Source organism: Miniopterus schreibersii (genome assembly GCF_964146895.1).
Source record: "Miniopterus schreibersii genome assembly, chromosome: 19".
Classification (NCBI taxonomy): Eukaryota; Metazoa; Chordata; class Mammalia; order Chiroptera; family Miniopteridae; genus Miniopterus; species Miniopterus schreibersii.
The window spans coordinates 23,432,331-23,445,834 of NC_138119.1; the positions used below are offsets into that span (position 1 = coordinate 23,432,331).

Genomic DNA, 13,504 nt, shown 5'->3' on the forward strand with positions numbered 1-13,504 from the left:
TTTTTTTCTGTTCAGTTCATCTCTGATACCTCTACAAGTTTTCTTTGTAAAATACCACTTTCATTGTTTCTGCTTAAGCCCTTCCATAATTTTTCACAGGGTCTTTGGAATAAAATCTACACGTCACACAGCTTGACTTTGTGACCGTAAATAGTCTGTCCCTGACACAAGCTTCCAAGCTCATCTTCTGCTTCCCCCTTTTCTGAGCACTTAACTGTAGCCAGTTGGGGTCAGTCGTGTTCCCAACAGTGTTTGGAGTACTTTTGTTTCCCTGTCTTTTCCCAGGTCCTCAGTTCAACCTAGAATGACTTGACCTCTCTTTTTCATTTACAGAAATCTAATCGGACTTTCATGGATGAATATTTTCACTTTGCCTGTCAAGCTGTTGTTGAGATATTTAATTAGGGGACAGGAGGGAATTTAATTGGAAAGGGAAGAAAACGTGACTGTCTACTATGTGACAAGTACTGTGCTGGGCACTGTACATATGTTATTTCAACAAGGGGTCCCTGTGTCATGAATTCCCATACCATTCTTTTAGTTATGAGAACATCATTATTATCAGCATTGCGACCACCTTCATGGACATTAGTGTATCTCCCACCTTTATCATGGGTAAAGCATGCCACTTGGTGATGAGTATTCACAGATGAAGGAGACGTGGTTCTTGATCCTGGAGGAAAGGCAGGAAGATTCATTAAAAATAATGTGTAACGTGCAAAGAATTCAGTAAATACTACTAGTTCAGAAAAGTAGAGTTGTTAGCAAACACTAAAATTTTGCTCATGAATACTTAGTACCGAAAGAGCGCCTTGAGCAATGAACATTTGTTTTATGAGTGAACAGAACTGTCTCACATTATCACTTATATGATAATATGTCTTAGTCACTTTCCTGATCCTTGAGGACAGATAAAAAGGGGATACTTTTTATAGAGAGTGAAGTTATTGCACAGTATTTGCTGTTTGATTAATTGATTTGTGACTACCGCTATTGAAATTTTAAAGAAGTTTTTGTTTATTTTGAATAGCTTGACTGTAGCTTAATATCCAGCTCTGTTCAGTGTTTTATGCGTAATTCTAATAAAAATTGTTCACAATAATATATTGTCTTGAAGGATATATGGACCAGACAAAGATCTGAGGTAGACTAAAGATTGTCATGATTTAGAATTAATTGTGGTAAGTTCGGCTAAGCAGCCACCTGCCTGCTCAGATATACACTCTTTGTTAAATGGGGAATTGTATTTGCTGCAGACATGTCTATGAACTGAAAGTTTTCCCTTGTTCACAGTGAGGCATTAACTCCCTTTTAGAACCCAATTTCTTAACATATTCCAAAAGACTACTTTTCAAGAGTACACTGCTTAAATTGGCTCTAACCTGAAGTATTTTTCTGTTTTTTAAAAATACATTGGTTACTTTTTCTATTACCTTTGGTATTTATTTCATCATAAAAATGCATAGTTTGCTGGCATTGCCATTGTTTTTGAGTAATATACTATAATATGTTACAATATATAATATATAATTACAATATATTATGTTATAATAATTTATATACCTAATAGGTTGAAATTGGATTTGATAATTTGCTAATTATTCTTTATAAATTGGATTTTGAAAGAAATCTAGAAAGAAAAGGTGGAGAGAAAAGAGACCTCTTGGGGAATATAAAACAGACTGTAATATCTCTGCATGTTTCACTGAACCGGTTTTGGACACTATAATCTCATTTTGAATATATTATTCCAAGACCAAGAACTTGAAATTTGACTAGTGTTCAACTAGTAATTATTCTGAATCTACTACAATAACTGGATGTAGGAAAAGCTTTGTCTTCGCTCTCATGGAAATAAACCTCACACCAGTGTAGGAAGTGCCTGAGTGACTAACCAAAGCCAACCTCTGCACCTGGAAGCCACAGTGGTATAAAATGGTAATGTTTCTGATATCACTCACACTTCTCTTTTTCTCTGATAGGTGTTAAAATGGGTAGAGGAAGCAGTGCAGGCCTCCAAAGTTCACCTCTTATCTACAGATCATTTGGAACAGGCTGTAAACACATGGAAAATTCCTTTTGATCCCAGCCTGAAAGAGGTTACTGTGTCCCTGAGTGGCCCTTCTCCAGTGATTGAAATTCGCAATCCCTTAGGTGAGATATACCAACATCATATAATAAAATACAAAAGCTGTGAAATGTTTTGCACACTTACATATGTTAACGCTAGCTTTATGAATAAATTCAAAAATGACTAGAGAAGATGTATAAAAATAAAACCAATGTTTTTTAGTCATAAGTATTGAATTAACATGAGATTTTAAAAATTAAAACTCCTAATAATTTAAACAGATGGGAGTTAGTAACTTAGTTGTACTAAATTACCCAAAAGGAAAAATATGTAAGTTGAACCTGAAATTATATTTTCCTAATTTATGAAGAAATAGTTCAGTATTTTGCTATTTTTAAATGAATCACATGAAGAAAACTTTTAAAGCAACTATCTAATTTTTAAAAAGTATATCTTTATTGATTTCAGAGAGAGGAAGGGAGAGAGAGAGTTGAAACGTCAATGATGAGACCAGTTGCCTCCTATACGTCCCTGACTGGGGATTGAGCCTGCAACCCAGGCATGTGCCCTGACCAGGAATCGAACCGTGATCTTCGGTCGATGATCAGCTGCTGAGCCATGCCCGACAGGGCTGTCTAATTTTTTATTTTTACTGATTACCTTCTTGATAAAGTTTAAATTTTCAGATGACAGTTGTTAAAAAATAAATTTATAATTTTATTAGAATAATGTGCTAATTTACTTTGCTTCTATATGTTAAAACCCCAAGATTTGGCCTGATTCCATTTCTGGTCAAATATTACAATAAGACTTACATTGACAAGTAATCTAGTGAAAACAGAAACCTTATTTTTTCTAATATTTGCACTTAGAAATATTCTTTACCTCTTGGTGTTTGCAGAACATTTTTATTTCCATTATGGCTTTAGTATATGATACATCCTTTTTTATCTGTGAGTATTTATAAATGTGGAAGGAGTAACCAGCTTTCTTACTTTATTTAATTTGAGTCTTAGAAAATAACTAATACTTAGAAAATAACTAATAACTAAGAAAGCAGCATATGAAATTGTCCTCAAAGGCCTTGTTCACACTAGCAACCAAATTTGAAATTTACAAAACAAGCAAAATCTCTTTTTTCAAGACTTCTACAGGTTTGGCCTTATAAATAGATTTGTCTGGCGATGTAGCATCCCACCTGTAATAGCATCCATGCTGCCCCGGAAAGACTTGTGTTTTCCACTACCTGAATACTTAAAAGTGCCTCTACTCAATGCATTATGTTTCTACTACTTTTAAAAGTCATTGATGTTGTCATTGATATTTGAAAAGTCATTTTTAATTATTATAAAGCTTTTGATACAAATACAGAATTCATATACTTGACTTGTTCATATAACTGCAGGAGGAGTCCATAGGAGAGCCAAAAGTAAAGTGAGTAACTAAACGATGGCTTAATTCCAAATTTGCTTTTTTCTCTCTAAATTCCAGCTATAAGATACTTCAGATAAATCTCAAGTCAGTAGGGGATGGTATTATGCTACTTCATTACCCTGCCTCCTTTAATTATTCCTCTGACAATAGAAGCCTTCTCCTGTGCTTTGTGGAACCAGTTAAAGTTTTCCACTTTGTGCGAAGATATGCCCAGCCTCTCATGTTGTAATACCTTGAGTGATCTCCAAAAAGACATTTATTCTGTTTCCTATTTTGTCATCTATTCCACCTAAATGTCTCTAGCGCCTGCACATAACTTTTCAGTAGCCATAATAATTGTTATCTAAGATGGCTTTGGAAATACGGTCATAGACTGCCGGTTGTTATTCTCATCTTAAGATCAAATCAGCATAGCACATGGGAATCAGTTACTTCAGTCTCAATGCCCAGAAACCCTAAAATTAAGTGCTTTTTAGATATAACTGAAACAGTGTTTTGAACTATAGAAACGCATGTCCATTAGGCAATTTATACTGGAAATGTATACAGCTAATATACACAGCTGAAAGAAAGGTTATGCTTGTTACCTTTATGTCTGTCTTTCAGGAAAGCTGATCAAAAAGGGATTTGGCCTGAATGAGCTATTGAATATCCATAACTCTGCCAAGGTGGTGAACGTGAAAGAGCCAGAGGCTGGAATGTGGACAGTGAAGGTACTGTTATTTGACAGAGTCTGTTTATTGTTTTTTCTTAATGTTGGCATGTTCTCTAAAGTGTGTACAATAGTTGACTTATATCTTCTCTTGCAGTCATGGAGAGTGCTTTTACTAAGAAGCAATATACACACTGCACTCACAGGCCTCTTGGTCACATGAATTTGATGGTGTTCAGTCTGATGACCATAAAAGGCATCAGTGCCCCACAGATACACTTAAAATTCTCCGATGATTTTCCGGTCATTAAATCTGTAGATTGATTGTATCATCTACCTCCTGCCTCTAAAGCAATCAGAGATGGAGGTAGCAGAGGGGTGTAGGCTCTGGCATGGAAGGCCTGGGTTTGAATCTCAACACCACTTAAAAGCTGTATTGCCTGGCATTCCTCCTGTGTGACATAGCGATGTCAAGAATAGCCTTTTATTTTATTAAATTGTGCTGAGAATTACGTTAAGATGATGCAAATAAAATGCTTAGCATAGTTCCTGTTATAAAGGTAGCACTCAAGTGCTGTTGGCTATGGTTACTTGGTGGGCCTCCATCCATTGTTTAACGCAGAGTGGTATTTATTTCCTAGGATTACATTAAGTAGTATATATTCACTGTAAGAAAGCATTGTATTTTGGCAATATGGAGGAAAGAACATACACCCGAAATTCAGGATACCATAAATCTGGGATCCAGTTCTACTGCAAATTGTGTGTGTGTGTGACGCTCTGTGGTAGACGTTCTGAGTGCCTTGCCCGTATTTCTCAGACTTTTCCGTGTGCTCTGGTCTACTTCCAACTGCAGTGTCTGCATGTCTGTGTCTGAGAGGTGTTTTTCCAGAACAAGAAAAGGCTGTTCTGCTGGAGAATTAACTCCCCCAGGAACAGCTTTGAGCCCGCTGGGATAAGCCCCGGTTGTGCAAGGGGAAGCAGGATTAACAGCACCCTTAGTCGTCTGCGTCTCTCTCCCTGGGTCACTTCACTTCTTCTATCAGCATCCTTTGCACCTCCCAAATAAACGACTTGACCTAGAGTCCTTCTGGGACAGCTCAAATGAAGATACCCCATGCAGCATTTCTTCTTTTGCGGCCTTGGCTACCCTACATAAAACATGGGATTCAGGGGTTCATGATTCAAATTATAGTGTTGCTGCGAAAGTGTGTGCAGGTGTGTTATACCATACACATTGGAAGGGCCCGTTCTGCATTCCAGTTTCTTTTTTTTTTTTTTTTTTTTAAAGAATACTTGAAATTTCCATTGTAACTCCATTCAAGTCCTAGAATATCAGTTCTTTATCCTCAGAATGCTGAGCCTTTGTAAGGAAAGTAGAAACTGTAATACTGATTTTTTTATTTTTATTTTTTGAGGCGGATAATATGGAAGGAGGGTATAGGTAAGGCGGCAATGTGAAATAATAAAATCTGGGAATTTCTTACTGAATGGACCAGAAATGGTCCCATATTCCTGTTTTATTCACCCGGTTCTTTGCACATAGTAGTTGCTCAGTATTTATTGAGTCCATTAGGTTGGCAACGGTGAAGAGTTTTGCTGCTGTATTTAAAATAAATGTGGCCAAATTTGATGTGACAGTCATTTTGACCAACTTGCCCCAAATATGACTAGTGTTGAGTGTGACTTTCTGAGACCACAGTAGGAAAGAGAACAAGAAGTTCTGAATCTGGTTTTTAAGTCCAACCTAAGCCAGCAATGTCCTGAGCTGGCTTGTCTACCAAAGTAATTCACTGTCGCTTTCTGAATTAAACATTAAGGTGTTGATTACTAGCAGCTTATTGTGAGGCATTTGAACACATTTAGGTGATTTGGATCGCGACCTATGGTATTTCCTCTGGTATAATTCTTGCCTAGAAGAGGGCTATGGCATGTCTGTCTTATCTTGTGACTGCCACACCTACTCATAGTCATCCATTCAATAAACATTTGCTGAGCGTCGGCTCTTGGCGGTGTTCCTGATACTTCATGGGGGCTAAGCACATTTTAATTGATAATTAGAACAGAGAAGCACTGCGGATTAGTCTGTGAGTGAGAAGGGAAGACGGTAAGGTGATGAGATGATGGGAACTCTGTTTAGACAGGTCTCTAAGCTCAGGCTCCTGTAATTAAGGAAACAATAAGAGGACAGTATGTATTATCATATTATCTTAAATTTATATCTAGTCTTCACCAAAAAGAGCCTGTGGTTCTGGTGTTACACCGTTTCTAGAGTACAATTAGTGGTAGCTAAACAAAGGATAAGTGTTTCAGTGCAACTTAATAAACGTCATTTGCTCCTGTGTGAAATACCAAAATGATGTACCAGTTTAATGCAAAGGAAATTGAGTTGAACCTACTGACATAAATATTGGTGCTGACTTTGGATCTCCCTTTTGGATGGTGAATGAGTGGTAATGTTTTACATGTGTGCTTCCTCAAGAAGAGAAATGCCTGAGTTTAGATAGTGCTGCATATCTCCAGTGCTGTCTCCTGTCTGGAAGATGTCTGCTCTATCGGTAGAATTAATCATGGCTTTTTGAATGCTTCACATAACAGCTTTTATCCCAAATACTGAGAACAATCTGCCTAGTATTTGACCTTAGCATGGTAGTCAAGGACCAGCCGATGGAGCCTCGCTCAGTCTTTCTGGTTCTCAATTGCTTGCGTTGACACTCTAGCAAATAAAGTGCTGTTCTTTTACCCTCTCTTCTACCACATTACTGTTCCATTCCTGGAATCCCCCGTCCTTTCAGTCTGACTTACAGCCAATCCCCTAAAGCTCGAATGGCAGTACTATCATCAAGCCTTGTCCGATTTCTTCTGCCTAAAATGCTCTCTTACCCTCTGCTTTCTGCAGTTTTTCTGCACCTCCCTTTTGGATTATTCTCACCCTCATTTCATACTTATTTCTGTACGGATTTCCTATTCCTATTTTACTATAGACCAGATTTTGTCACTAATGGACTAGCATGTGTCAGCACCTGGGAAAGAACTATACCAATATTCATGAATAAAAATTAATACATGATATCCAAGGAGGCAGTCCAAAGGGTTGACTTAGCCTGTAGTTGATGTACTGGCACAAAACGCTTCCTTTTTTCCTTGGTTTGAAATGCGATGAGAGTGGCGTTCTTTGTTCTGTGGTTTCCCTCTGAAATGACTTTTCTGCAACTTATGGGGACACTTTTACTAGAGACAGTGAGTCAACTTATCTGTATAGTTTGTATAAATGACTCAAGTGTTTTTGGGTTGTCTCTGATCTAGGTTATAAAAAGCATGTTAAAAAAAGAGGTAACTGAAAAGAATGTGCAGTTTTACTACAAATAAAAGAGAAGGTTGTTTTATGTCCTTAAATTCTCATTTGTGGAGAAGCTGCAAATCCTGGATCTTATTGCTGAGAAGCAATATACATTTTCCATTCAGGGAGTTATATCTATATATAGAGTATTTGAACATAACCACAGAGCTCTCAGGCCAAATTTTGTCTTTTGGTCGTAAAGGGAAACTCCCAGCAAAGATATTAAGTAGTTGTCAGCACACTTTGGATTTAGGTGGTACAAACTGTTTCTATTAGTCTAGGATTATCAGTGTGATCAAATAACTTAACACATCCCCTGGGGGATCTTTCCATTAAGTAAATTTGGATAAACTGTCCTTAGATAATCTCCCAAGGAGAGAAGGGAGTGTACCCAACCACACGATTATATTGAGATTTGGAGACTAGTAGAAATATTTTGGTTTTAGATAGCTGTGTTGGTTGCCAGAGCCTACCAATGCATTTTCTAAGGATAAAGATATTTTAGAAACCATACTGAAGTGGCATAAGCTTGTTTAGGAATCATAATTAAATAAGCCTCTAGGCTACAAAGGACCACACAAGAAGAATATTGTGCTGGCCTCCAGTTATTCTCACCTGGTGACTCTTTTGAATAAGCCTGAAGACTACCCCAGGTGTGGCATTTAAATGGATTAGGTGCCGCATTAATTCAGTGTTTTGGGTCAATGGAATGTTTTATAGATTTTTTTCCTGGAAAATTTCCCAGTTGTTTTGGTCTGCCAACATCAGAGTGTCAACCAAATGGAATGTTTCCTTTTTTAATAAAAGGATATCTGCACACTTGTGTGTATATAAATTGTGTATGTGTGTGTACATATATTGAAATAGTTTATTCTGTGCTTTGGGTATATTTATCTCCTTCTATCACATTTCTCTGAACATACAGTGACTAATAAAATGATAGTATTTAAATCTAGCTGGCAGTATTGTATCTTTGTGTCTGGGACAGTGCCTAGCCCCAGTAAATTCTCATTAAATATTTTATTGAAACCATCATATTCTTTAATTTGTAAAGAATGGTATGTCATTTAAGAATAAATGCTTTGAAAAGAGCTTTAATTCAAGATTCACTACTTAATATATAAAGTTGATTTTTAGAGAGAGAGGAAAGGAGAGGAAGAGAGAGATAGAAACATCGATGAGAGAGAAACATCATCAATCAATTGCTTCCTGTATGCCCCCTACTGGGGATGGAGCCTGCAACCCGAGCATGTGACCTGGCCTGGAATCGAACAGGTGACCTCTTATTTCATGGGTCAATGCTCAACCACTGAGCCGCATCAGCTGGGCTCTAGTAATCACATTTTAATTCAATTATAAAAGGGCAGACTTCACATTTAGTACTAGGAAGAATTATCACTATATCAATATAAGAAAGTTAATTCTCTCCAGTGGTCTAGGTCCTGTGGGGGTTGACATGACATTTTACTTCACACAGTCACTCTGGAACCCAAAGTGATGGAGGAACCACCATTATTTAGAAAAGGCAGTTTCTTCAGTTACTGTAATGGGGGAAAAGACTGGAGAATGTTTCTTTGAGTTAAAACAAAAAAAAGAGAGAAGGAATTTGTGTTATTTCTGGGATGAGACAGACATCTCTGTGAGTGACAGACTCACTTCATGCCATTTATATCACATTGGCCAGAAATATTATCATGGCCTAATATGCTGAAGCTCTGAAGCTGGCTCATTGTGGCTCATGGAGAGTCAATCATGCACTTTCCCTTCCCATCTCTGTGCTCAATGACATCATGTTGAGAGCTTGAAATCAGCCATGGTGGTAGCGTTTACACCACAGAAACTGGAAAACGCCCAAAATTAGGGTTTTCTTTTTTCAAAGAGCATTTTAGCAACACTCCACTAACCTGACCCCTCCTAAATGAAAGTGTGTTTAGAAATGTGGAATGACAAATGAATAGTTGGGGCTATTATTGTCTTCTCTGCCATAGGGTCCAAATCAACCCAGAGATTATGCTATCTTAAAATGTGGTGCATAGACTTAGATACTATAGAAAGAGAGTATTGAATTTGGAATAATTGCAATTTAACATGCTGTATAAACCTAACAAGTAATCACTTCTTTGAGCCTCAGTTTCTTTATGGTGCTCTAAAATACTCTTTGGGTATAATAGGATTTTAGGAGATAATGTGTGAACATGCTTAACATAATGCTTCTAGAAAAAAATTCAAAGAATTTTGATGAATCTGACATTAGCTGCTCCCAGGAGAGAATCTAAGGAAAAGCAACATTAGGCATTTGGATGACTTTTAATATTTATTAAACCCGCATCTATTAAGTGCCTATTGAGTAATATTTTGTAGGTGGTGACTATGACATAGCTATTGCCACAAGGGACTTTCAATATAGAGAGGCATTTAATAGCCCTTCATCCTGAAACTCAGAAGTAGACCCGTCTACAACAGAGCTGACCAAGAGGATATCCGAGGAGAAACTAATGTTTCCTGGAGCTCTCCATGGTGCTTGCTCCATGGGGCTTCAGCCTCTCCTGATCCTTCCTTCACTCCAATTCAGAAACCTAGACTCCGGTCCACTCTGCTGCTTTTCTCGTACTTCTTTGTGAATCAAGGTTCCCTATTTACAGTTTTAATTGCCCGTCGGTATCTACTACAACCTCATATTTACCTCTGTTTTGCTTACATTGCGGCAGCCTGTGTAATTCTCACTCAGGCCCTTCACCTTTCCACGCTTGACCGTGACATTCTGTCTCAGAGTAGTAATGTGGCTCATTGTGAACTTTTAAAAATCATGTGAATAAATATATTGTTTGAAATACAACTCTCAGAATTTATAACCCATACAAGCCCTGTCCAGTGTCTAGTTTCTAGAAAATTTCCTGTTATGCTTGGAGCCATGAGGCTGCTCTTAGATTTCCCTCTTCTTAAAAAAACACTAGAGAAGCCATGAGGTTAGGCTGGCTCTGTGCAGGAGTGATACCTCAAGAAATTCTGTGGAAGAGAGATGCTTTGTGGAGCCAAATTCTAATTTTAGAATAGCCTGCAGGTTAAATCTACATGATATAAAAACCAAATAGAAAAAAACCCAAACATTAAATCAGTACTTTTGGTTTTACTAAATTTATTGCATATACAGAAAAATGCTACTAAGATGGCTAAAATCATTTGGGAGAGAAGAGAGGGGGAAGAAGTACGCAGTCGACTCAATTAGAGAATCAGCCAAATGCCCCTTGCCCCCCAGGGCCTTCTTGCCATCCAGCCCTGCCCCAGCCCTGCCGTGTCCCTAACAGGTTAGGTTCCGAGGCCTTTCCCCGACGCTCCTGGAGTCTCCTGAACGCCGGTTTCCTTACGGTGTCCTTGCCTCCTAGTCATCTGTGTGTTGATTCTAACCTTTTGTCCTTGGCAAAGCTCAGCCCCTCCAAAAATGTCACAGGAAACCCACCAACAGCCATCCTTTTGTGAGTGTAGGAGATTCTCCTGCAGATCTGGGGACACGCCTTGAAGTGCCTTTTTCCTTTCTGCTCTCTCCCTGTCCCTCATCGCTGTCCCCCCATTTTGGCTCTGCTTCTCCCCCGGATTGCTCAGAGTTTTGTGTTTCTTCTGTTATGTGGAGCACATCAGCACATTTCAGCCTCAACGGACACCAGTGCAGCCGAATCCACGGAGATAACCGCGAGCCGTGCGTGCGTTGCTGCACTGCGGAGGTCGGCTTCTGGAGCCCCCTGAATTCATGCCCCGCTCTGCCCCTGCTGTATCTGTGACTCTGAGCAAGTCACCTAACCTGTCTCATCTATGACATGAGGGAAATAATGGTACTGTCTCACAGGGGCTTCTTTGAAGATTAAAAGCGATGATTTATGTAAAAGAACGCATTTTGTGTATGTGAAAACTTCTCTTTCCTGTTTTCATTTACTGGTTTGTCTTACCATCGTTAAACCTAAAACTTGTATGTTCCTATTACAGTAAAATTTGAAAAAGGGAGCTGAGCTAAGAAACAGAGTAAAATAATACTTTGCTTAAAAAGGAAAGACTAAAATAATAAGGTATTGGTGGTTTTCACCAAGAAATTTAATGTGATGTTTTGTCTTCCTAGAATATTGTCCTAATGTTGTTGCAATATTTTAAGAGAATGGGCGAAGAATGACAGTTGTGTGCGTGAATATCAGCGGTCATTTTAAACTAAATTAGTGGGTTTTTCTTTTTAATATGTTTTTAAAACATCATTTTGGTTTATTTGTGATGTCCTTTGCTCCCATTATCCTGACTAATACAGAGCTGGATAGAGTTGTGCATAAAAATGGGCTTGCTTGGAAATATCTTTTATTTACCAACCCTTCAAATTCTTTGCAGACATTCCCACTGTTTACAATATAATACAGAAACATGAAGTTAACAAAAATTTTGAACTTATTACTCTTCATGTTTTTAGCATTGCTCAGAGAATAGTCATCATATGTTCTTATTTCCACATATGTTGTTGGTGTGCTATTTTTCAGGATCAAAATTAATTTATTTTACAATAATTTTATAAAGATTTTGAGGGGCTCCCTCTTCGTCAGCTCAGTTTTATTTTAAGGTGTTATTTAGCAACAGAGGATGGCTTATTTTCAAACACTTGGGTAATCTCTAATTTTCTCACTTAGATATTAAGCACCACTTCTTTTCCATGTGAACTCTTGTCAGTTGGTGTGTGCACAGAACGCTCAGCGGACAATTAGCACTTAAGAGGCGTCGCTCGACAAATTGTGGCTTATTTTTCATAGCCTCAACAGCTGTTTTATCACAGGGGACTTTCTGAGTATCAAGGCAACTAACAGTGATATATGATGCCGGTGAATAAATGGGAATCAGCTCATCATAATACGGAACATTTGTCTGTCCTCACATGAAATCAGTAACCAATAGTGTCTTCAATGAAGCTGTACATTATCTAAAGCCGCTGAAATTAGTAGAAAGGTGTTTTTTTAATAATCCTAAAGGAAATCCTCGATTTAAAATGGGATCATGATTCTTAGGTTCCTTTTTTGTGTCTATTATATAGAACTCATAACACTTCTTCCTTGAAAAGTAATGGACTAAGTGGCACTGTTGAGACCCCTACATTGACACACACAGTCCTTTGGAGCCCTTCTGAAACTGAGCCACGGTCATTAATTAGCAGCATCGTTCATGCTAAGAGTACCACAGCACTTTTCATGAAGATGTGTTTTTCTTTCTCCTGACTTTCATTTGCCTTTCCTTCGAGCTCTGGTAGGTCTGCTCAGTGAGGAATAAATCTGGTAGCAACAGGGCTATGTCTCTCCCCCTTTCCCCTCCTCATGGCCAAATAAGAAGCCCCAGTGACTCAGGGACTACTGTGTAGCTAGCATTCTGTCCTTGCTGATACCCGAATATGTGTTGAAACTCTGGTAATTGTTTGGTGCCCTGTGTTGCCCTGGGGAGGCTTTTCTCTCACCCCCATATTCTGCTCTTGCTGAAATGCAGCTATCATGTAGTTACCCATATGGGGGTGATAATGGTGATACCCCTCTGGTAGAACTGCAAATAAGCCGATATATTTAAAGCATCTGGGCAGAGAGTGTGACCAGTAAATGGTAGTGTTGTTATTTTACCCCATGGCCCTAATCCAAATTATTTAGTACTTACCCACCCGTGAGTCACTTTAGTATTTAGTATCATTCACCAGTTACTCCAGGCACCATCCCCATTAGGAAGTTTTAGCTGAACTGTCCGCTTCTATGCTCCTTTTATGTATTTCTGTGTACATGGCATGTATTTCTATCACTACATCGTATTAAAGATTTCTGTTTATCCATCTGTCCCCCTCCCTGGCCATGAGCTCTCCTTCCCTGGCCACGTACTCGCCTGTGTGTGTGAAGCAGCGGGTGCTTGGCTGGGACGCTGCTGAGCTGAGTGTGAGGTCAGCTTGTTGTGAATGTATCTTTCAGAGGCACCGAGAGAGGAAATATCTTTCTTAATCGAACCTGAATGG

At 38.5% G+C, this 13,504-nt stretch overlaps 1 protein-coding gene across 1 annotated transcript in view; it reads left to right on the plus strand.

Moving 5' to 3' along the window:
• HMCN1 (hemicentin 1) overlaps window positions 1-13,504 on the plus strand; it is a 344,699-nt gene that overhangs the window by 118,125 nt on the left and 213,070 nt on the right. The window contains exons 5-6 of the mRNA XM_081121757.1: window positions 1,983-2,154; window positions 4,112-4,218. Coding sequence (XP_080977883.1) covers window positions 1,983-2,154; window positions 4,112-4,218 — 279 coding nt within the window. The remainder of the gene's footprint in view (window positions 1-1,982; window positions 2,155-4,111; window positions 4,219-13,504) is intronic.